Source organism: Gopherus flavomarginatus, chromosome 9, assembly GCF_025201925.1.
Source record: "Gopherus flavomarginatus isolate rGopFla2 chromosome 9, rGopFla2.mat.asm, whole genome shotgun sequence".
In the NCBI taxonomy this organism is placed as follows: domain Eukaryota; kingdom Metazoa; phylum Chordata; order Testudines; family Testudinidae; genus Gopherus; species Gopherus flavomarginatus.
This window is the reverse complement of record NC_066625.1, coordinates 276519-301185: the sequence shown is the minus strand read 5'-3', so window position 1 is coordinate 301185 and position 24667 is coordinate 276519. Positions and strand designations below refer to the sequence as shown.

The 24667-nt window shown below is 41.7% G+C and overlaps 1 protein-coding gene across 1 annotated transcript in view; it reads left to right on the top strand.

The window, feature by feature from the left end:
* The first annotated feature begins 787 nt into the window (after window positions 1–787).
* Window positions 788–24667, top strand: part of UBE2I (ubiquitin conjugating enzyme E2 I) — a 39735-nt gene continuing 15855 nt past the window's right edge. The window contains exons 1-4 of the mRNA XM_050967670.1: window positions 788–1144; window positions 12597–12675; window positions 12928–13011; window positions 22281–22353. Of these exons, the coding sequence (XP_050823627.1) occupies window positions 12610–12675; window positions 12928–13011; window positions 22281–22353 (223 nt within the window). The 5' untranslated portion in view covers window positions 788–1144; window positions 12597–12609. The remainder of the gene's footprint in view (window positions 1145–12596; window positions 12676–12927; window positions 13012–22280; window positions 22354–24667) is intronic.

Below are 24667 nucleotides of genomic sequence, written 5' to 3'. Positions count from 1 at the left end.
TGAGGGTGACACACAGCGATGGCGGGCGACGGTGATGACAGGACGGTCACGGAACAATGGGGGTGAGGGTGACACACAGCGATGGCGGGTGACGGTGATGACAGGGCAGTCACAGAACAATGGGGGTGAGGGTGACACACAGCGATGGCGGGCGACGGTGATGCCAGGCGGTCACAGAACAATGGGGGTGACGGTGATGACAGGGCGGTGACAGAACAATGGGGGTGAGGGTGACACACAGCGATGGCGGGTGACGGTGATGACAGGGCAGTCACAGAACAATGGGGGTGAGGGTGACACACAGCGATGGCGGGTGACGGTGATGACAGGGCGGTGACAGAACAATGGGGGCGATGGTGATGACAGGGCGGTCACAGAACAATGGGGGGTGACAGAACAACGGAAATGGGGGAATGATGGCGAGGGGTCGGCCCCAGACCGCGCGCCGTGCGGTCAGACAGACACGTGATCTCTACAGCCCCGAGCACGTCCCACCTGGGCAACACGCGGCGACCCAGCCCCGTGGCTCGCCCCGGCAGCAGACGCTCTCGGAAGGACCCCGGGTAAACGTCTAGTGTGACGTCACTTCATTCCGAGGAGGGCCCTCCCCCCCGACGTCTGCCCACGGCCCGCGTGGGGGCCAAGGGGTCCTGACTGAGTGGGGTCTTGCGCGTCCCTGTGGGCGGGTCCTGGTCCCGCACTTTCCAGTGCGGCCATCGAGCCCCCAGCCGTTTCTTGAGAAAGGCATAGGTGACTAACTCAGTGCCTAAGGGAAAAATCCGCTCAGGTTCGCGGGGACGCCATTGGAAGGTGAAGCACAAAGAGACTGGAGTGACGTAGGCAGACTGCCACAGGGAGCTTCCCGTATGGCCTCCACTCTGGCTCTGTATTGGTCACCTCAAGGCCCTGTGTGAAGAAAATGCGTATAGAGTGCCGGACGGGTCGGATTGAGGGTCATATTGCGCCGGCGCAGCGGGACGGACGGGTCGGACTGAGGGACATACCACGCCGCTGCGCTCCGTACCGAGCAAGGAGGGAGGGAAAGTCCGGACCAGAGACAAAGGGGGGGAGCCGAGTCGGGAACATCCGGGTCATTCGCCGCCGCCTCAATCCGGGACACGCGCGGGTGCTGCGGCCGCTCACGGTGAGGCCTAGTCGGGCGAGGGCCGGAGGGCGGCGCGGCCAGAGGTTGCAATGGTGACGGAGCCTGGGGCAGGGAAGTGGGTCTTGGGGGTGCTCGGGCTCCCGTTTCTCCTGCTCCTTGAGCTGCCGCCTCTGGGCCCGGCTGCTTCCCCACCTGCCGTGTGATGGGGGAGCTGCTGCAGGGCCCGAGTGCCATTCCACCCGCGCCGGTGCGGCCGGGCCTTGGCCTGCACGCGCTGGGTGGGGACGGGCCAGCGGCCTGTGCCTCCTCCCGCCCCGGCCTCACTTGCGCTCGGCGGGCCTTTGGGAGCCCGCCTTTGCCCACCCGCGGGGCCGGAGCCCGGCTCTGGCTATCGGAACCCGGAGCGGGACCGGGCTGGGGCGGGCCGAGTCCCTGCCCCGAGGAACTCTCGGCCGCAAGTGCCTGTCGCCGGTGCAGGGGCTGTCCGAGGAGTGCGCTCTCGCGGAGCTGTAGGGTAGCCTCGTTCCCCAGGGGTTTCTGACAGGGAGACAGCTCCTCTCAGCCCCACTTAGGTTCTTACACTGGTTCCCTCCCTGCTGTGAAGCATAAACTATGAGGGCCTATTGAGGCACCAGTACCACTTATTGAGCAGGTACTGCAGTGCTGGCAGGCGTTTCTGAGCTATGTGTTACAGACCTAGTCAAGTTATGGAGCGAAAGAAGGTAATAGGACTGATCATTGAGTTACCTTTTGCTGTTCCACTGTGGCTAAACCTCCTGGCTTTGGTATGTAGGCAAAGTCAGACACCCACTTTGCTACCCTGCTTAGCCTTTCTCTACTCTTCACAGAAGTAGAAGCTGTTCACTCTTTGGACAAATTATCCATACATGTATTTTCCTTGTGTGCTAATATTTAGCTTCTCAGACAAGAGGTGTAGGTGTGTAAGACTAGCTGTGTTAGACACTTTCATACTACTGATCTGCTGTAGGCTAAATAAGGATTGTTAAAGGTAACCAGGATGTAAAAGAAAAGGGTGATCCTGTAACTATTCCAGGCACCTGTGAGCCCTCATTTGGAATACTGTATGCAGATCTAATTGCTGTACCACAGGAAAGATACTGCTTTGGAGACACTGGATCACAGGGCAACAAATAGTGTCTTTGGACCAGACAAGCTGGGTAGCTAGGGAGATCAGTAATGGGATATACTGAGCAATTCAGCTTTTGAATGTAGGGTTTGGATTCAGCCAAAGTAGTTATTGACAGATCTTACCTGTTGTTTTTTGATGTCTTATGTGAAATGAGTTTGGGTATCTCTGTTCAGTTCCTAGCGGGCAAATACCAGCATAACAAAATATCATCATCAGGGTTGATGCTCTGAGGCAAAGAACTGAGTGAGAAGTGAAGACATAAGAAAGAGGTCAACCTCCAAGTGGCCTTTGCAGGCCTCTTCAGTCTTTATAGCTGCTAGCTCAGTTCCATTCACCACTAGTAATCTCACCAAATTTAAGAAAGAAATAATAAAAAAATCAAACTTACCAGGACTTACGTCTTATGGAAAAAGAGAAGACTCCAGATGTTAAGAAATGTGAGAGAGAATTACCAGAAACTTCTTATGCTGCTAATGGTCTCAAAAGCTAGTAGCTATAACTGAAATAATTAGGCATTTCAGGTAAAACTGCTACTCTAAAAGAAAACACACAAGGAACAGATTACTAGGGAAGGCAGTTGAAGCAGAGGAGAAATGAGTGATTTATTTTTGAGGAGGTGGGATTAGGAGATGCTGGAGGGGCTCTTCCTGGTGCTAAAGTGTATTTCAAAATGGTCAATCCTCTGTCTTTAACTCCAACAGTGGTGCAATCTGAGCAATAAATGCTAGTAGGCCCTTTCATTGAAGGGACACTACAAAAGCGAATTCACTGGAGGTTAGACAGGTGCCTTCCTTGCTCTCCTACTGTACAGTCATAACCTAGGGGATCTGCATTAGTAAGTGGCTCTTCTTGTACAGTCTTCTGCAATTATGGCAGAGCTAATCAGTAGGTGTAAAAGAGATGGCAGGCTTTAGATACTCGTTTTTTATCTTTAGGGTCATTGAAACCTGGGGTATTCCATGTAGTGGTTAGTCACCAGAAAGTATATTAGCTGCCAAAGGCCTACCTCAAACAAGCATATTGTTTCTTAGATTTCTAAATACCCTGAGGAAGAAAATGGCAAGTTTCCTTACTCATCTGCTTAAAAAAAAAAAAAAAAAAAAAAAAAAGAATGTTTGCACTCCTAATACCTAGAGTATTTCTTGGGGAAATTGCTAAGCTCCAAAAGAGAGGCTGCTGGAGAATAAGGAAAATGAGATCTCCAATACAATTATTGTATCAGAGGGGTAGCCTGTGTTAGTCTGGATCTGTAAAAAGCAACAGAGTCCTGTGGCACTTTATAGACTAACAGACGTATTGGAGCATAAGCTTTCGTGGGTGAATACCCACTTCATCAGGCATCTTGGTTTGCTTATGAATCTGGAACAAAAGTGTTAAAAAATTAGATGCAACAATTCCCCACAATGCATATAATACATTTATACATCTGTGGTGCTTTCTGTCTCTGGATTTCAATGTGTTTTTTAGTTAATTTTACATTCTTTCATATCCTGGTTTTTTAGAAGAGTAAACAAAGGCAGCGATTGAAATGAAATGGCCAACTTTAATTGCATTATAAATTTTAACCTATATTACTGATAGTTTAGATTACTGAAACTGAAATGAGTTAAAATCTCCAATTTTACTTTCTGTGTTTACAAGTACGTGTCAAAGTGGAAAGAAATACATGAAGTAAACAATGAAAATCAATTAAGTAACAAAACATTTAGCCATTTTCACTTTCCAGGGATTGGTGGTTAGGATACTTGAGCTGTGAACACTGTAGAGGAATGTTTAAAATTTGCTCTTGGAATTTGAAGAGGGAACATGGAAGCATTCTCTTGGGCATACATTTTACAAAAACTTTTCCCCATCAATTTAAATCGTGTGCCAAACAATTGAGTCCCGTTAAGTAAGTAATTTGCCCAAGGTCATCCATGCTGTGGCACACCTGGGAATAAAACTCTGATCTAAAGACTCCATAGTTGCGCCTTAACCACTAGACAACAATTCTTTGATTTTGTGCAACAAATATTGTTGTACTTTCCTATTTTTCTGGTTAAAGATGGAGAGGCAATACTAACTTGTCTAAAGTCACATTTGGCAGATTTTTGTCTTGATTGAGTTAATTTTTTTTTCTGCAAAATCTTCTCAATTTTTTGTTTCTGTTTATTTCCATCTAATTACTTTGAAAATCTGTAGGCCATATTCATTAACCTGTAAATAAGGAAGTCAGTTTTCTATCTCAGTTTGTGTAATAGCACCATAGTATTTGTAGATCCATCTGTAGTATTTTTCTCTTGAGAATGAAATATGTAATGTTTCTTGAGCTAATATTTAGTGGATTTTAAGGTAGAAAACTTGCTAGGTGCCATGAAAACCATGTTCAGGTCTTCAAACTCCGATTATTCTCTAGTCCAAGTGATGTACAGATTGAAATGAATTCTAGATCTTAAAAGTAAATTCATAGTGTGAGGGACTTTGTGCTTTCTTGTAAAATAATTAGGTCAACTAATAATTAGCCTCATTCAATATATTTGTGTCCATTAGTAAAATTTTCAAAAGCACTTATTGCATGTTTTTACAAGTGACTTAAGAGCCTGAATCCCATTGATTTTCAGTGGAACTTTTACTTCTAAGTGCCTATGTCCTATTTGAAAATGGGACTTGAGCTTGTAAGTCACTTAGAGGTGCTTTTGAAAATGTTACCCCTTGGCTACTAGACTAAACTGCTGAAATAGCTTGATGAGAATCCTGTACTATTTAAGGGCTGTGATTTTATCTTTTCCATGTAACACTGATCTGAAATTATAGTAATGTGAAAGGAAACTGATTTCTGTGTAATTATACTTAGCATTTAGAGCTTTACAAATATTAGTTTAATTCCCCACGCTCCTATGAGAGAGGTCAGAGTTATTTCCATTTCTCACATGGAGTGTGGGGGATAGATATACTTATGCAAATATATTTGACTTTTTTCATGTGAAGGATTTTAGAGCCCTTCTCAAGACTTAGTTTAACTTAATCTTGAGTTATAAACTCTTAAGACACTAATATAGACAATATTGTGTAGAAACCTTCTGAGAGCAGTTGAATTTGTCTTGATTAATATGCTAAACTGATGAGTCAAATGTCTGTTCCATTGAAATCTGAAGAGAACTTTCTACAGTTTCTTCTTACACTGTATGCTTGCTAACCCATTGCACGGTGCATTGCTGCTGGAATAGGCAGGTAGTCTAAAGAAAGACACACGAGACTTTACCTTAAGATCAAGGTCCGGTATGTAATTTTGTTGAGAACTTTGTTTGGTGATAGCTTATAGATACTCTGTAGGCTACAGCAGTCTGAGAAGCCAGAATCTTTCCTCAGATATACATATCTTAGGACTAGTCTACACTTAAAATGCTACAGGGGCACAGCTGCACTGCTATAGTACTTCAATGTAGATGCTACCTATGCTGACAGGAAGGTTTCTCCTATCAGCATAGGTAATCCACCTCCCTGAGGGGCAGTAGCTAGGTCAACAGAACAGTTCTTCCATCGACCTAAGGGCATGTCTACACTGGAACGCACAGCGAGTGCTAGTATGGTCGCACGTGAGCACTGGGAGAGAGCTCTCCCAGCACTCCTGGTAATCCACCTCTATGAGGGGATTAGCTCCCAGCGCTTGGAGCTGGGCCACACTAGTGCTTTAAAGCGCTCAGATTTGCTGTGCTCAGGGGTTGCCAGCAAGTTAGAGCGCTATAAAATGTAAGTGTAGACAAGCCCTAATGCTATCTACATGGGGACTTGGATCGGTTTGTATGCCACTCAGTGGTGTGGGATTTTTTCACAACCCTGATTGATGTAGTTAAACTGACCTAATTTTCTAGTGTAGACCAGGCCTTAATCTGTTAACTTCACAGATCTGCATTTGTGTAACTGAGAGCAAAATTTGTCCCTTAATGTTTCCTAAAGGTAGATCAGTTACCTGTTTTCTGCATCTGATAACACTGCTCTACAACCAAAATGCTTCTGAAATAAATGTAGTCCAGCTTTACTAATTCTGGGTCACTGAGAACAAAAATGATGCTTAAAATTGTTGATTGGCTCTAGTTTTCAAGATATGCTATTGGGTCAGTATATACGACCCTTGACTTGGGAATGGCGGAGGATAAGTGAGTTATAAAGGGAAGGGATCTCAATTTAAACCAGAAATGACTAAAATACATCTTTGACTGGATCTATGAATAAATCTATGACTGGGTTTGGACAGTACTTGTTTTTTAGGCAAAACAATGAATGATGCAATCTGAAGCTGGTATTGCGTCATACATGATATGAATTGCATCATGTTATTCCTAGACGTCATGGATGATGCAATCATAATGAAGCTTACATCACTCTGCTGAACAAATTGCCCTATATCAGCTCTAGAAATCATACAGTGTCGTGCTCTCTTATTTGTCAGTGTTTGATTTTGCAAAGGGACACATTTCTGTTTAGCCAAAGTGAGCAGAGATGCCTCGTACTTGTGTGAAGAGTGCAGATAACTTCTGCTATGTTTGTGGTGAAGTGACTTTTGCATCACAAAAGCGCAGTATAACCACTATGGTTAAGAGAGCCTATCGCCTTTATTTTGGCTGCAAAATTGGAGATCAGGACAAGAGGTGGGCCCCACACATATGCCGCAACACTTGTGCAACAAATCTTCGCCAGTGATTGAACAGGAAAAGGAAATCTATGCCTTTTGCAGTGCCAATGATTTGGAGAGAGCCAACAGATCATACCAGCAATTGTTACTTCTGCATGGTGCCTCCAGTTGGGAAAGGTGCGTCAAAGAAGAAAAAGTGGACTGTGCATTATGCAAACATTCCATCAGCTATATGCCCAGTACCCCACGGAGAAGGACTGCCGGTTCCTGATGCACCAGAATCCTTCTCACTTGAGTCAGATGAGGAACAGGATGAGGATGAAACTTCTGGTCCTGAACCATCAATGTCACAGGACCCACATTTTCTCCCGTCCTCCTCCTCTGAACCACACTTCATAACACAAGGTGAACTGAATGACCTTGTCAGGGATTTGGAACTACCCAAGAGTAAGGCAGAGCTGTTGGGCTCCAGACTACAGCAGTGGAATCTCCTGGCAGGCTATCAAGGCAAATGGAGCCCATCAATGCTTGCTGGACAGTGACAAGAGATGCTCCATTTAATGAATACAAGAGACAAGCCAAGAAGCGCCGAGTAGACACTGAATAGGACTAACTATGTACATAATAGTTTTTTGCCTTTTGTTTCATAATAAATTTTATTTGTATAACCCTTTTGCTGATTTTTAAAGTGTTACATAAACAGGACAGGTGAAATATATTATCATGTAAAGCAACCATAAACACATGAAAAGACCTAGGTTTACAATTTATGATTAAAACTCTACTATCTCACAATATACATAGACATAAAATGTAAAAACTTAAATCTTAGAAACAGTAGCCAATCAGTTGTTTTAATTGTCATATTTAAATTCAGCACATCAAAATAAATAATAAATAGCACATTTTATCTCTGAAGCAGATGACTTTTCAAAAATTGTAGACCATTGTAACTAAGGATACTTGATTAAGTTGTAAACACAATTAGCTTTCTCAATTTGTGTGGTGATGGTATTAGTGTGGATCAGAAGCTACTTGCTATATCTGTCTGGTAATGAGTCTACAAGTTCCTCATTTGAAGAGAGAGAGAGGCTGACTGCACAATTAAAATTTAAGAGCTTAAAAATGGCCGTGTGGGGTAAGACGTATGGACCGTCTAGCCCAGTGGTTCTCAAACTCGGGGTTGGGGCCGCTCAGGGGGGTTGCAAGGTTATTACATGGGGTTCGCAAGCTGTCAGCCTCCCCCCAAAGTCCCTCTTTGCATCCAGCATTTATAATGGTGTTAAATATATTTAAAAGTGTTTTTAATTTATAAGGAGGATTGCACTCAGAGGCTTGCTATGTGAAAGGGATCACCAATACAAAAGTTTGAGAACTACCAATCTAACCCAATATCCTGTCTTCTGACAGTGGCCAATGTCAGAAGCTTCGGAGGGAGAGAACAGAACAGGGCAGTTTACTGAGTGATCCATCTTCTGTTAGAATCATAGACTATTGGGATTGGAGGTCATCTAGTCCAACCCCCTGCTCAAAGCAGGACCAATCCCCAGACAGATTTTTACCCTAGTTCCCTAAATGGCCCCTTCAAGGATTGAATTCACAACCCTGGGTTTAGCAGGCCAATGCTCAAACCACTGAGCTATCCCAATCCCAATCTCTAGCAGTCAGAGTTTTAGGGACTCCTACAGCATACACAGGTTTGTGCCTCTGACCGTCATGGCTACTAGCCATTGGTGGACATATCCTCCATGAACTTGTCTGGTTTTTTTTTTTTTTTTTTTAAACCATTTATACTTTTGACCTTCACAACATCCCCAGCAATGAGTTACACTAGGAGTTGTGTGAAGTAGTTTCTTATGTTTGCTTTAAGTTAATTTCGTTAGGTAACCCCTATCTTGTGTGTCATATGATTGGGTAAATGAAACTTCCTTATTCATTTTCTTCACACCATTCATGACTTTCTAGACCTCTATCATATCCTCCCTCAGTCATCTCTTTTCTAAAATGAACAGTCCCAGTCTCTTTAATCTGTCCTCATATAGAAGTTGTTCCATACCTCTAATAATTTTTGTTGCCCTTCTCTGTACTTTTTCCAATTCTAATATATATATTTTTTGAGATGGGGCAAGCAGAATTCCATGCAACGCTCAAGGTGTGGCCGTATCATAGATTTATGTAGTGGCATTATACATTCTGTCTTCTTATCTCTCTCTTTCCTAATATTCTATTAGCTTATTTGACTGCTGGACATTGAGCAGGTGTTTTCAGAGAACTAACTGTCCATGATGACTACAATGTCTGTCTTGAGTGGTAACAGCTAATTTAGACCCCCTCATTTTTTATGTAATGTTGGGATGATGTTTTCCAATGTGCATTGCTTTGCACTTGTCAGCATTGAATTTCTTTTGCCATTTTGTTGTCCAGTCACCCAGTTTTGTGAGATCCCTTTGTAATTCTTCCCAGTCTGCCCAGGACTTAACTATCTTGGGTGATTTTGTGTCCTCTGCAGCTGATACAAAACTTTCACCATTATTCTCTTTAATGAACTTCTGAATATATTACTATGGCAGGTTTCTACTGCACATATTTCCTGATTCTTGCTCTGGGGCTGATCAGTGCCCATCTATTAATGACACTGAATAAATTATTCCTTTTGTAACGTGATAGAGAATGTTGTGAAACAAAGTATTGGTCTTATAAAGTGAGTTGTATCCTATTCTGATAGCATCCTTTCCATGAAATCTGCTTTTGCCTCCATGAGCAGAACAAATGATTAGAGGCTCATACAGTATTCATTGGGCACAGTATTTAACTAGCCCCACAAACGTTCTGGTATAGCAAAGATCCAAATACGTATCTCTACTATATTCATTTAACTCAATCTGTGTATGAGTGATTAGTTTCTAATTTTAGGGAATATTAGACCAACTGCAGAATGCTGGAAGCAGTATTATTACTTTATATATTCACCCTATCCAAATCTCACCTTCTCTAATGAAATTTAGCTTTGTATAAACTTGAATTTAATTGTTAGCTTTCAGGTTGTACTTATGGCATTTCTGGAATATATCCATTCAAGCAAAACTAACTCTGAAACTCAGAAGTAGGACTGGATGGAAAGTATGTTGTGAAATATCATTGAATGTGTTAATGTGTGAGAGTGTGCCCCTCAAAATCTAATTTAATGCTGTTATCCAAGACTTGTATGAAATAGGTGTCCGATATCTTTGGACCTTCTTTGTGTTGTTCAAAGGGAAAATATTAAAATTTTGGTGGTGACAAATTTCCAATTTACATATGGTATGGCAAAGTATTATGGATAAGTGTGAAGTTTAAAATGAGGACGTCTATAAACTGGAATGAAAATGCTTTGCAATAATAAACTTAGACTCTAGAATTTGAAATGTTCACATTGATTAAATTAATACCCAGACTGTTAATGTAACAGGAGGAAAGTAGTTATAAACCCTTTATAGATGGCAATTACCATCTCATTAGTCTTCTATTACTGTGCACTGCAAGAGGAACTGCTGGGAGCCCTCTGGCTGTCATACAGGTTTATGTATTTACACAAATGAAATTAAACATGTTAGCCTGACTTTCTGAGCTGCTGAGTACCTGCAACTGTTCATGAAGCTGGGGGAATTAAAATTTTTTGTGAGGAGATTCTATGAGCTGCTTCTTACTGCCCGTTTTAATAAATAACTCCTGGGCTTTTGGGTACCAGTTTAATTGTGTAAACCACTCTCTCCTCTTGCTTATCACTGCTTTAGTTTCATAGAATTGTAGGACTGGAAGGGCCCTCAAGAGGTCGTCTAGTCCAGTCCCCTGCACTCATGGCAGGACTAAGTATTATTTAATATTTCCCTTCTTGGATTTTGTGTGAAGCTTTCTTCTCTCTCCATTCTCTTAATGTGAGTCACTCCTCTCTCATGCAATAATAGATCTCTGCTTTTCTTTCCTTTTCCCTGGGTTTGAGATCTGAAATTTTTTGGCACACTTTACATTTGTGAACCTGATTTCACAGCATTGTCCTGCTTCTAGTAGCCTGTACTGCTTCCAGAAAGACAGGATTAAGTGTGGTTCTCAAGTCCAGTGGACTGAAATGACACCATGGGCCAATTATCTTGTGTATCTGGCAGCCTCCTTCTCTACAGGCTCACATCTGTACTCCTGTTTCTGCGCACTATTACTTGGTGGTTACTATTGCAATATGGGAGTGAAACTGATATGATCTTGATAGGATTCACATCTTAGTTGCTCCTGCACAGAATAGTTTGTGTTCCAGCCAGGCAGTGGCTTATAGACTAACTAGGCTACTTTCTACTGCTTTTTCTTTCTGGATTGCTGGTAGGGAAGCTTAGTATGCACAATCATCAGCATAGATGTCCTCCTCTGCAGGTGAATGCCACATTGGTCTCATTAGGAAGACAGAATAATAATAATAATAAGAATTGGAGCTATACCTGTCTTCTAGAACTGGAAGGGACCTTGAAAGGTCATTGAGTCTAACCCCCTGCCTTCACTAGCAGGACCAAGTACTGATTTTTGCCCCAGATCCCTAAGTGGCCCCCTCAAGGATTAAACTCACAACCCTGGGTTTAGCAGGTCAATGCTCAAACCACTGAGCTATCCCTACCCCCAGAATATTTGTGCGCGCTTTCAAAATTTAAACCCCTATTGTTCCTGAACCTTTATCTTACTACTGGTAGTGTGGTATATGTGTTGTTAAACTACTGCTGAATTCCCTTTGCCAGTGTAATGCAACTGTGAAACACAAGATGGAGGTATTCAAGAACTTAGTCCGAGTATAGGACCTTAAGGCTTGTTGATATGGGGAAATTGAGTGGCATAACCTGTACTGGTAGAGATTATGCATGTAATGCCAATAAACATCCCTGTGTAGAGAAGCTGATCTTAGATCAGCGTTTCTCAAGTGTGGTCACTGTGGCCGCATGTGACCACCGTGGGCTTTTCTTGCAACCACAAGCCTCCTGGGCTGTTATTGTGGGGGTGGGGCAAAGTAGCAAGTGCCCCCTCCTCACCATTGCTCCTGAATACACCGTTTTGATGTTGATTGCTGGGACACCAGCAGGGATTGGGCCCTGCCCCCTCTTTGGAGACACCTGGGGCACAGTGCTGGCGAACCAGGCAATTGGTAAGTTCACCACATTTCCTGGGACGGTTGGAATCAGGCTTCAGCCCTGGAGTGGCAGGGTAGCAGGCTCTGGCAACAGGACGTCAGGCTCCAGCCCCGACTGCCTCCTCTCCACTCAACTCCATTGCTCCTCACCCCTCCCACCCCCCATCCAGGGCTTAATTTGTCCCGAGACTTGAGAGGGCTGAGTAAGTCCGCTGTGAAAAGCAATACTTGTGTGTTTGTTAATATCACTTTTCACAGCAGACGTACTTGCTCGCAATAAAAGAATTACAATTATTTGGACATATATATGTGCATATTTATTTGTTTTTCCTAAAGCTAATTAAGTATTTTAGGAAAAAAGTGTGAGAGCAGCCACCAAAAAATTTGTCCTGAGAACCCCTGTCTTAAATGCTGTGCTATTTCTAACAGAACTTACATGTTGTGTAGAGCCTTAAAAAGTGATAGTTTGCCAGTCAATCTAATAAATGTTAAAAAAGCAAATGTGAGGAGTTTGAAGTGTATTCATCACTGCATGACTAACTTGAGGGGTTCAATTTGCTCTAACTGGCAACTGTTTATGTTTTAGAGGGATTTTGAACATGTCTGGGATAGCCCTCAGCAGACTTGCACAGGAGAGGAAAGCTTGGAGAAAAGACCATCCATTTGTAAGTATAGCAATACTCTCAAGTAGTTAACTTCTGCAACTTCACGCTGAACTTGTGGTGTTCTGGTGATCTTTCAATGTGAAATGGAACTATAAACAAGCTGCTGAAAACTCATCCTCTGATGCATAAAGGAATGTCAAGCAAGTTGGTATAAGCGGAGAGGGACTGCATTGTACAAATATATGTTTTGATGCTACATCAGCATTAAATGTACTTTCAGAAGTCTTACTTCGGGTTTCTGTTTTAATTCAGGGATTTGTAGCAGTACCTACAAAAAATCCAGATGGCACGATGAATCTCATGAATTGGGAATGTGCTATTCCAGGAAAGAAAGGGGTAAGACTTACTGTCAATTTAGTTTTTCAGCATGGGAGATAGATGTTAACATAAACTTTTAACAGATATAAACCATGAACAACTTTTAGTGCAATTTATGAAATACACTTTAACATAAGTGTCCAGTTTTAATCAAATTCCAGAGCTACTTTGAAAGCCATGTAGAATAGGAACATAGGAACTGCTGTATTGGATCAGACCCAATGTCCATCTAGTTCATTGTCATGTCTGTGACAGTGGCCAGAACCAGATGCTTCAGAGGAAGGTGTAAATACTCTACAGTAATCATATATGGGATCATCTTCCCCTTTTCCTCCTGCATTGTCTCAACATAGCCTGTAATACTTAGATTGGCTTAAGACCTGAAGCATGAGGATTAACACCCCTTTCAAAATATTGTCATTAAGTATAACCTATATAATTAATTATAACCTCTTACCTATATAAATGTCCAAACCCTTTTTGAATCTTGCTAAAATCTTGGCCTCGGTTACATCCTCTGGCATGACTTCCAGTTTATTACATGTTGTATGAAAAAGTGTTTCCCTTTAACAGTTCTGAATTTTTCACCTTTTTTATTTCATTTAGTGTCTCTGTGTGCTTGTGTAGTGAGAGCAGAAGCTCACTATTTGCCTTCTCTATTGTTTTTTTAATTTGATGTTTTTATTATGTCCATCTATTTACCTTAAAAAGGAGATGAATAAATCTCAGTCTTTTCAGTCTCTCTTCATAGTTTTTTCTTGTCCTTGATTATTCTCATCACTCTTCTCTGAACCTTCTTTAACTCTACAGTATTGTTTTTGAAATGGAGTGATCAGTTAAGTTTGCTTGGTGGTATGCTATTCCCTTGCAGAACACTGAATTGACCAAATTCAAAAGTTGTGAAAACCAGGAAATGCACTATTAAGGTAGCCTATGGAAACTTAACTCTGTTCCCTTTAGCAATGCCCCATTATGCCCGTTAACAAATATAGTTTACTCTGCCAACCCTACAGTTGCTTCATCTCCTTTTACAATTCTTTGCATCCTTTTACAACCCATTCACTCTCGCCCACAGGATTCCATCTAACACTGTTAAAGGACAAAAAAGGAGGGGAAGCGCTTGCCCTCCCCAGCTTGCCTCTAGTCCTTAGGGGCTGGTAGCCTATAGGACATTGGATAGGCTTCAAGTATAGCCCGGGTATTAGGTGCTATGTATGCTAACAGTAGTAGAGTCACTTGATAAAGGTGTGTTTTGTGTTCTGAGGACTTGTGTGGGTTACTTTGAGGTGTGTGAGATCTATGTTTTGCACCCTCAGATGTGTGTGAGCAAAGGGAAGAGCTGCATGTGTACCTTTTAGGATCCAGTATGTATAATTTGAGTGAAAATTGTATACATTATATAATTAGCAAGGCATGGGGTTTTATTACAAGGATATTGTCAGTAGCAAGTGGCATATGAGAGTAGTTACGCATTTATTATCTGCTTGCATATCCTGTGGTCAGTGTCAGGTGTAGTTGTACTGAAAGATGGAGGCAGTAATTGGCTCTGCTTGGTAGAGGTATGTTTGTGAGAACTGAGGATTACTTTGAGGTTTGTAAAAAGAACAGGAGTACTTGCGGCACCTTAGAGACTAATAAATTTATTTCAGCATGAGCTTTCGTGAGCTGTAACTCACGAAAGCTCATGCTGAAATAAATTTGTTAGTCTCTAAGGTGCCGCAAGTACTCCTGTTCTTTTTGCAGATACAGACTAACATGGCTGCTACTCTGAAATTTGAGGTTTGTGACATAGTTGCAATCTGTTTTCCACCCTCTTGTGTGTGAGGAAAGGGAAGAGTGTATAGGTACCTTCAGGATGCAATATGCATCATTTCTATGTGGAATTGTCACGTATCTCAGGAGCAGGGCATAAAGCCTTTATTACAAAGGATATTGTCAGTATGGAGGTGGAATATGAGAGGATTATAATGCTTTAGTGATGGTTAAACAAAAGGATAGGTTGAGATAGTATCCTGAGAGTGAGTAAGTGATAAAAGACTGTGAAATGGTTCTTAAAATGTACATGAGTGATATTCTTTCTAGGGAGTCTTCCAAATATGTGTGAGTGTACAACCAGATCTGGAATCGTACAGTGTCAATGGGCAGTGTTGAGTGTGCACACATTGAGGCATAGTTCAAAGAGGGTAGAAGAAAAGTGGCATGGACAACCTTCCCCCTCCACTCCCATTTATCTTTAAACAATGTTATATGAAACCCTGTGGATGAGAGTGACTGGTCTGTGAAAAGAGGTGAAGAGCTTGTATATTTCAGCAACTGTGGGATTGGCAGAGTATAGGTATGTATGTTAATGGGGGTCTATTGGGCCAGTGCTGAAAAAGAGCAGAGTTAAGGTTGCATGGGCAACTTTTGCTCAACTCAGCTTTCTGCAAGGGAGTGACTTACCACTAAACTACTGTTACTCTGCGATATCATCATTTTTTGCCATTGACTTTCCTAGGTTGGTTGGTTGGCTGTTTTTAAACAGGAAAAGATACGTTGGTAGGAGTTTAATAGTCATTTGAGCATCGTACATATCATTTCCTGCAATTTACATAACACTGAGACAGCCAGCTGCCCTCTCACTCCCACCACCATACACACACCTCGCTATTCATGCCCCTGACCCATTCACTGTAGTCCCCCAGCCCAAAAACAGGGAATGCATCTCCCTGGAGTCCTCGTTACATGATAAACAGATGTTTCTGTTGCTATTATTTCTTCCCCGCCTATAACTTAATTCCTGTGTAGTTTGTGGCTTGAAGGACAACTATGTTACAGTGGAATGTTTCAGAATGGTTGGAGGGTGGAATTTGTGGCAGGGCCAGCAAGAGAAACCACAGATAGTGTTGTTGTTGTTCCGAACTGCTGACAGTCTCTTATGTCTGAGAGAGAGATCCTCTGATCCCTGTCCAATTGATATGCCCCATCTTGAGGAATGGTGAGGTGTTAGTTTGCAATGTTTCTGTGTCAGACAGCATACATTTTCTGGTCAGCCATGAACCCTCTGATTTCCTGATTTAATGTTTTTTTCCAGTGCTTATCAATAGCTTTTATATCGTCACTGTAACAATTATTCAGATGCTCAGCCAAATCCAAGTAAATTTTCACAGCTCCTGGACACACATCTCTGATGTTGTCTAAATCTGCTCTGGTACATTCTATGAGATGTATGACAGCAATAAGGCCCCAGTGAATCACCACAATGTTGGGTAGAGCACAACCTCTAAATCAATGGTTAGATGCTGCAGAGTGGGCAAAACACTCTCTCCATGCAAATCAGCCTATAGTCCGCAATCCCCATGTCATGGTGCACTCTTTGCTCTTCTGCCACTTCCACCCCCTACCTGCCTGCCATCTGTCCCCCAGTTGCTAGTAAAATAGACTTTTTTCTCAAACAACCAGTCCGAGCCTTGCCTCTCCCTCCCCCTCAAAGTCATTTTGTCTCTGGCTCCTTCCCACTTGATATAACAAAAATTATGGTTTGACTGGCTGCTCACTATTCTGCTGTGTTCACTGTAAACCTCCCAAGAAAATAAAAATGTTATATTTTAACACAGCGTGTAGCAAGCAACAAAGATTTAATAACTCATTGCACAGATGTACAAAGGTTGGGACTAGAAACCTCAGTGGTAGGGTATTGACCATGGGCAACGGTGTTGGCACAGTCCCTTGAAAACCTAGGCAAGCATACAGTGGATGTGTGGAAAGCCTCATAATTTTTTTTTCTTTATTAGCACACGCATAACATAATCCTTCCAGAATGCTCATCTGCACAAGCAATTAATGTTTTTTTCCTTAAATACTATTCACAATTTGGGTCCCCCAAAGATTAGTGGGTGCCATTCAGTACCTTGGGTAAAAATTGACTGAGACTATTTTGATACACATCACAGCAATAGTTTGATCTCTAGATCTGTGCCAAAAAAAATAATCTAGAAACATTTAGAAAAAACTGCTGGTTTGTTTTTTTGTTTTTTTTAAGGGCTTGTGTCTCTGGAACCCTTGGTTTAAATGACCTCAAATTTGGGTCATTCACCCTGCACAGCACTCCCATGAGATACAAAAAAATTCAGAAAAATCCAGTAAAGCATGTGCATTTTAGAGCATTTAAAAGCATGATCCTCTAAACAAGAAGGATACAGGGATGATGGATGGAAAGGGTTCCTCTACACATCCTCTCCAAGTGCAGGAGGCTCTGAAAGGAGTGAAACATTCATTTCAGTATGGTGATGCCAGCTGAATGGGAACACCCCCTATAGATGAATACAATACTGAAACAATAGCTGAGGCCAGCTGTAATCTACAAATGTACGTTAGTATAACTACATTGCTCAGGGGTGTGAAATCCACTATACTGAGTAGCCAGCACTGTGTCAATGGGAGGACTTCTCCCATTGGCATAGCTACCACCTCTTGCAGAGGTGGATTAACTGTGCTGATGGGAGAAGCTCTCATGTAGTAGTGTCTTCATCGAAGTGGTGCAGCTGCGCTGGTGCAGCATTTTAAGTGTAGACCTGCAAATTGTTCCATTCATCTCTGTGGGTCTTCCTGTTCCCCTCCTGAGTGCTTTAGAACTTGTGAAATGCATGAAGGATTCTTGTTCTCGGCACCTCATCCAAAGGAGCAGGACTTCCCCAGATTCTGGCTCACATAGGGAACAGGGAAAGGGCCTGAGACTCCCCCAAAAGGGCAGACACCTCAGAATCCAACTTACATGGGGAAGGGTTGAACCACCTGCAGATGGGCACAGGCCCCACAGATCCTGGCACACACAAGGAGACAGGTAGTAAGAGACTCACACACTGTGGAGGGGAAAGGGACAAGGCCCACCATAATCCAGCTTGTGGGGGGGAAAGGAGGAGGTCTCAGATCTCACTAGAGCTGCAAGAGTTCCCCAGATCTGGGCGCACACATGCGAGGGGAGAATGTGGAGCTGACAGATGCTGCCTGTCCCTGTTTGCCCCCCAGTTTCCTTGCCACTCACCTCCATGCAGCCTTCCCAGTGCCCCGCACTTCCACTCTCCTGAGTCTCCAATACCTCTCCCCTTTCCTGCCAACAATCCCCATTTATCCCCTTCCACATCGCCCTTCTCCACTTGCTGCAAGCCCAAACCTCATCCTTCCTAGGAAGCATTCACATGTTTAATTTTTCTTCACAAAATTCTTTGATTACATTCCCTCCAAAACAAAATTGTCACTCAAGACTCTCATTTTGTAGCAGCCTCCAGCCACTCAGTCCAAAACGTTCTTTTTTTCAGATGGGGGGCTTATGTTTGTTTTACCCTTAATTATATTAAAGGGTGAATCCATAGCCATCAATGTCAGTAAGATCTATAATTCAGCCAGTGATTAGTTTAACAGTACAAAGCAACAGAAGGAAACTTTTTTTGGGAGGGTTAACTCAGAAACCCCTTGGTCAAATGACCGCAGACTTGGATCACCTTGTACCCCCATAAGGCACACCAAATTTCAAAGCAATCTGAGTAACTGTTTCTATTTCAGTGCACCTAGAAGAGTCAAACTTGAGCATATAAAATGGTAGGAATGGAAACCTTCAAGCTTCCCCCCTCCCCTCTTTCTGTACCTGCATGCACAACATAAACATGTATGGGCAGGTTTTCACTAGCAACATTAAAGCGCTGCCACAGTAGCACTTTAATGTGGATGTGTAGTCACAGCACCAGTGCTGGGAAAGATTTCTCCCAGCGCTGTGTGTGGTTTAATAACAAAACAAAACAAAAAGAAACCACCCACCTCCATGAGGGGAGTAGCTCCCAGCGCTGTAACACTGTCTACACTGCCACATTATAGTGCTGAAACTTGCAGCGCTCAAAGGGATGTTTTTTCACACCCCTGAGTGAGAAAGTTGCAGCACTGTAAAGTGCCAGTGTAAGCCCTTAGTTTGCTTAACTACTTTTCTTGGTTTGAGTCCCCTAAAGGTTCACTGAGTGCCTTGCACAACTTTGGGTAAAACTTCACTGGTTGAGACCATTTTGACCTGCAGTATATCCGTAGTTTAATCTCTAGCTCTGGACAAAACAAAAGCACATAGAAACTTTTTAAAAAGTGGCTGGTTTTTTTTTCAGGTCTTATATCACTGCAGCACCTACCTCAGATGACCACGAATTTGGGTCACTAACCCCCCGGAAGCACACCAAATTTCAGAGGAATGCGACTTAGCATGTTAAGGGATTTAGGTTGAACTTTAAACAGAAGCTGTGAAACAACCTTAACTATAGTGCTGACATGCCACCATAATAAAGGCATTATAATATCTGTGTATTATTCTCTGTCCCATTCCTTACACATCCTAATATTACTTTTGCTTTTTTTGACTGTAGGTGCACATTGTGCAGAGGTCTTCATTATCTATAATGTTGCACAGGACTCTTTCCTGAGTTAATAGTTAGTTTAGAATCCTGTAAGGTGTATGAGTAATTTAGTCTCTCCTCTCCAATGTGTATTACTTCATATTTATTGACATGGAACTTCATTTGCCATTATGTTGCCGATTCACCTACTTGTTTAGGTATCTCTGAAGTTCTTCATAGTTCTCTGATCCTAACTAACCAAAATAAATTTGTCACCTGCAAATTTTGCTACCTCATTACTTGTCCTCTTTCAGGCAATAAATATATTTAAACTTTAGATCTAGTATGGAATCATGAAGCACCCTGCTGTTAATATCTCTTTTGAGTAACCTGAATATTTGAACAACTTGCTCAACGTTACTTTGCAATCAAATTGACATCTGGTTTCCCTTGGTTTCCAAACTTGCAAACCTCAAATTAGTTCTTGGTGCTTATATAAAAATATACGAACCTAGAAGGAAAATCTCTCAGTGAATGAGATTTGCCAACTTAATACATAAATCAGTTATCCAAAATAAGAGAATCACCTATAACAGCAGATAAAGGCCTGGTCTATACTCAAAAGTTAAGTTGACCCAGCTATGTTGCTCAAGTGTGTGGGAAGAATCTACACCTCTTGAGCGACGTAGTTAAGGTGACCTAACCCTCAGTGTAGACAGTGCTAGGTTTATGGAGGAATTTTTCTCTTGACCTAGGTACTGCCTCTCAGAGAGGTGAATTAACTGCTGATAAGGAGAACCCCTCCCGTCACTGTAGTGAATGTCTACGCTGAAGCACTACAATGGCTTGTGCTGCTGTAGCATTTCAAGTGTGGACAAGACCAAGGCACCTTCTCAAGCATAGCTATGCCCTCACTAGATTGAATAATATCAGAATGCCTTCCTAGCTTTTACTGTTTGTTCTAGAATTCCTTTCTTGATATTCTTTCCTTCTTTTTAGATAAGATTTCACAATGGAAACAAAGTAGTGGCTCTTGTATCCTGTTTCCTTCCACACTCTGTCAGATATTTGTCTTTTGAGTGCAAGCTCTTGAGCACAGGGATTGGATTGCCTTGTGTATGTATGACATATAGCATCGTGAGGTTTTGAACCTTATTGGTGGCCAGAGGCATGTCCACATTTAAATAATAAAATATGTCCCCTGTGAACTTCAGATGAATTAATTTACTTGTTGGCAAACTGAAGTGTTCATAAATCATGCTTATGTGGCAGAGCAAGTTTTAGGTTTTTTCAGTCAGTGCCTTCTCAACTTGACCATAACTGTATACCAGTACTTGCCTTGTTCATCCACATGAACGCAATAGGTTCTCAAGTGCAGCTGTGAGATATTACCGCAATGCTAAAAACTGACTTGTACTCTTAAAATACAAATTCTCAATCTTAGCTCACTATATGAACTCATTAAATAAATTACTGTGAGTAACAAGAAAGATGTCTTTCTGACAAATGATTAGAGTTCTGTATTGGCTACATTTCTTTATGGTAATGTACATATCAGCCAACCACAAACAAACTTTGGGATTTCTTATAAAATAGGTACAAAAATCTTTCGCTTCAATGCTCAGATATCATGGTAGGTGATCTTTATAAAAACCTAGATAATGATTGAATTGTGCAGCTGTACAGCAAATGCCAGAACTCTGCACAATGAGATGGGTATTTTTCAGTTTCAGACCTTACCTGAATCTGTAGGGAGGAGGTAGAGTACATGTACCCAAACTACAACTCGCCCAGGATGATGCAGTTCCCTTATTGGTCCCAAAGCTACTGGGGGATTGTAAGTGACCCAAGTATTTAGGGCCACTGTCTTGCATCTTACATGGTGCTCCCTAATGGAACACACTGGCATTGGTACAGTAATGGCATGGCAGGGAGATAACCCCTACTGAAGCAGTGACACCACTCTTTGCGGCAGCTGAGTACTCCTTTAGTAATCCCCCATTGTGAAATTTAGCGAGAAGTGGTATGATTGTAGTCTGTATCTAATTCATCCTCCTTAAGAGGTATACCTAAGTAACTTCCTACCTAAATTACAAGAGGCCACATGGACCCAGGTGCAGTGGCAGCAGATCGGGTACTGGGCCACCGATTTTCTATTACCACTGCAATGTGACTTGGGTAGCTCAACCAACTTCTTCATAGGGGGATGGCCTGTAAAGACTCCAACACCCTAGAGAGAGACTCCATGAGGCACCAGCCTGTAAAGATACCTTCACTCTTTTATCAGTGACTGATATAATCGGCACCAACCTTCATGGAAGTTTCCTTGTCTGTATTTAGAGACCTGTTTTCTCAGATGTGTGCCTATGCTGGTCTTGGGCATGAGAGCAGCTTCATTGTTGTTTCTCCTCAGGGGAGGGCATGCAGTGAAGGTTGGATTGCAACATTCCTACTGTCATTAAAATCATGGCTGGGTGGGGCATTCTTAGTTAGAAACTGAAGAATTATCAGTGATAGATAATAGTGTTAGTTAGGATTGGGATGTTAATAACAGCACAGTAACAACACCGAGGGAGAAATGGGAGACTTCTAAAGAAGAGTAGCTTAAAACAAAGTCTGGGAAATGTTTAATTGAAATTAACTTAGTGCCTTAGAACACAAAATACATTTTAAAGAAGGTAAAAAGTTTTTTAAAAAAACCTAACAATAGGTAGCAGAGGGGCAAGTATCCTATACAAAATATTAAAATAAATGTATATGATGTAGCAGATAGGGCTGTTACATGGCTACTTGTGCTTGAATGGTTTTTTCCCTGGCATGCACCTTTAATTTCTCTTTGTTCTCTGTAGACTATAAACTCCCCATCTATTTTGAAAGTGCTTGGCATACTTTGGGTGTTACCATAATCTAACTAACTTCGCTGAAATTTCCTGACAGACACCATGGGAAGGAGGCTTATTTAAACTTCGGATGCTTTTCAAGGATGACTATCCCTCCTCACCCCCAAAATGTAAGTAAAGTGACAGAATACCAGTTTGTAGTAGAATGGTGTTGAATATGAGTGCATATCGCCATATGAAAAACTACCTGGTAGGGTGGAGCTTTTATAACACTTCATTAATTATCCTGGATGTTTAATGCTTATTATAATTAAAACTAAAATGGTTATAATCCTTATTTTCATGTGTGTTTACATATACATCTTTAAAAAAAAATTTTTTCCTGGCTTGCCTCTTTGGAAAGTTTTTAAGAAAGCTGTTCAGCTACTGAAATTCAGGGAGATTAGAAAAAAATCTGTGGGTTTTTTTTTTTTGTTTTGTTTGGGGGGGGTTTGGTTTGCGTTTTTGTTTTTGTTTTTGTTTTGTTTTGTTTTTTAGCGGGAAAGATTTCACATTTTTTCTAATATGGTTCCAGTAAAAAGTCTTAATTTTGAAACTTGGCATAGTTGTCACCGACAACTGTTGCATCTGCTTAGTTTTATATTAAAAATTATGTTTTGTGCATTCTTGATAGAAAAGTACCTTAAGTTAAGAGGGTAGCACCTAAGTGGAAGCTGTGTGAACATGTGTGCAGTGAGTGAAGTGCATACTTGTTTCAAAAGACCTCCATAAGCTGAATAGACATACAGCGAGAGCTCTGAGGCTACCTGGCTCCAGATTTTTCTTCATTTGGTTTTTTAAAAATCTAGTTTTAATTAAATATTAAAGATGGGAAATCAAATTTTCAAATATTCGGATTGTTCTATCCATTTTTACCTTAGCTAAGTTGTGTCCACCTCGTATTTTTCTGTTCCTTTTTCCTTAAATGTTCCAGTATACTATACGATACACAGGAGGTGCAGCGTTGTTGTTGTAGTAGTAATAATTTTTGGAGTGTCTTCACTTTAACATAATCATAACATTACATTAACATTAATTTGGCTTTTTTGCATGTGATATGCATACAGGACACATTATAGTATTACATAAATAAAAATTATTTCTTTGCAATTTTTTTATCCTACTGCAAACTGTAGAAACCATTTGTATTTAGGATTATCTTTGGTGTTCGTAGTAGTGGTATTTGGCTGCTGAGCCAATACATTCTGCTTTATGATAGCTATATAGCTACTACTGATTTTAATGTTCCAGTATCCATTAGGGGAATTTGTAGGAAAAGTGTCTTTAAAATCCATGGATTTTCTGTCTATGGAGTTCTGTTGTCCCAGCTAAACACTGGATTTCTTGAACAAATTATTTTTTCAAGAAATCCAGTGTTTAGCTGGGACAACAGAACTCCATAGACAGAAAATCCATGGATTTTAATCTATTATTTAAATTACCACATATGACTTTTTAAAAACAAGGTTGTTGCTTTTTGATGTCTTAACACATTCCTGCCTCAGATGATGCTCATCTCACATTGATGTCAAGATGTAAGTTTTTCCAATTAGAACATAAGAATGGCCATACTGGGTCAGACCAGTGGTCCATCTAGTCCAACATCCTGTCTTCCGACAGTGGCTGGTACCAGGTACTTCGGGAGGAATTAACAGAACAGAGCAGTTATCAAGAGGCCCAATCCCAGCTTCTAGCAGTCAGGTGTAGGGACATCCAGAGCATGAGATTGCATCCTGACCCTCTTGACTAATAGCCATTGATAGACCTATCCTCCATGAACTTGTCCAGTTCTTTGTGGAATCTAGTTATGTGTTTGGCCTTCACAACATCCCCTGGCAATAACTTCCACTGGTTGACTGGGTGTTGCATGAAGAAGTACTTCCTTATGTTTATTTTAAACCTGATACCTATTAATTTCATTGGATGACCCCTGTTTTTTGTGTTATGTGAAAGGGTAAATAATATTTGCATATTCACTTCTTCCACACCATTTATGATTTTTTTTATAATCCATCTATCTTGTCCCCCCTTAATCGTCTTTCCTAAGATGAATAGTCCTAGGCTACGTCTAGACTACCCGCCGTATCAGCGGGTTAAAATCGATTGCTCGGGGATCGATATATCGTGTCTCATCTAGATGCGATATATCGATCCCCGAGCGCGCTTACATCGATTCCGGAACTCCACCAACCCCAACAGAGTTGCGGAATCGACAGGGGGAGCCGCGGACATCGATCCCGCGCGGTGAGGACGGGTGAGTAATCTGATCTTAGATATTCGACTTCAGCTACGTTATTCACGTAGCTGAAGTTGCGTATCTAAGATCGATTTCCCCCCGTAGTGTAGACCAGCCCCTAGTCTTTTTAATCTCTTCTCATATGGAAGTTGTTCCATACTCCTAATTGTTTTTTGTTGACATTCTCTGTTTTTTGCAATTCTAATCTC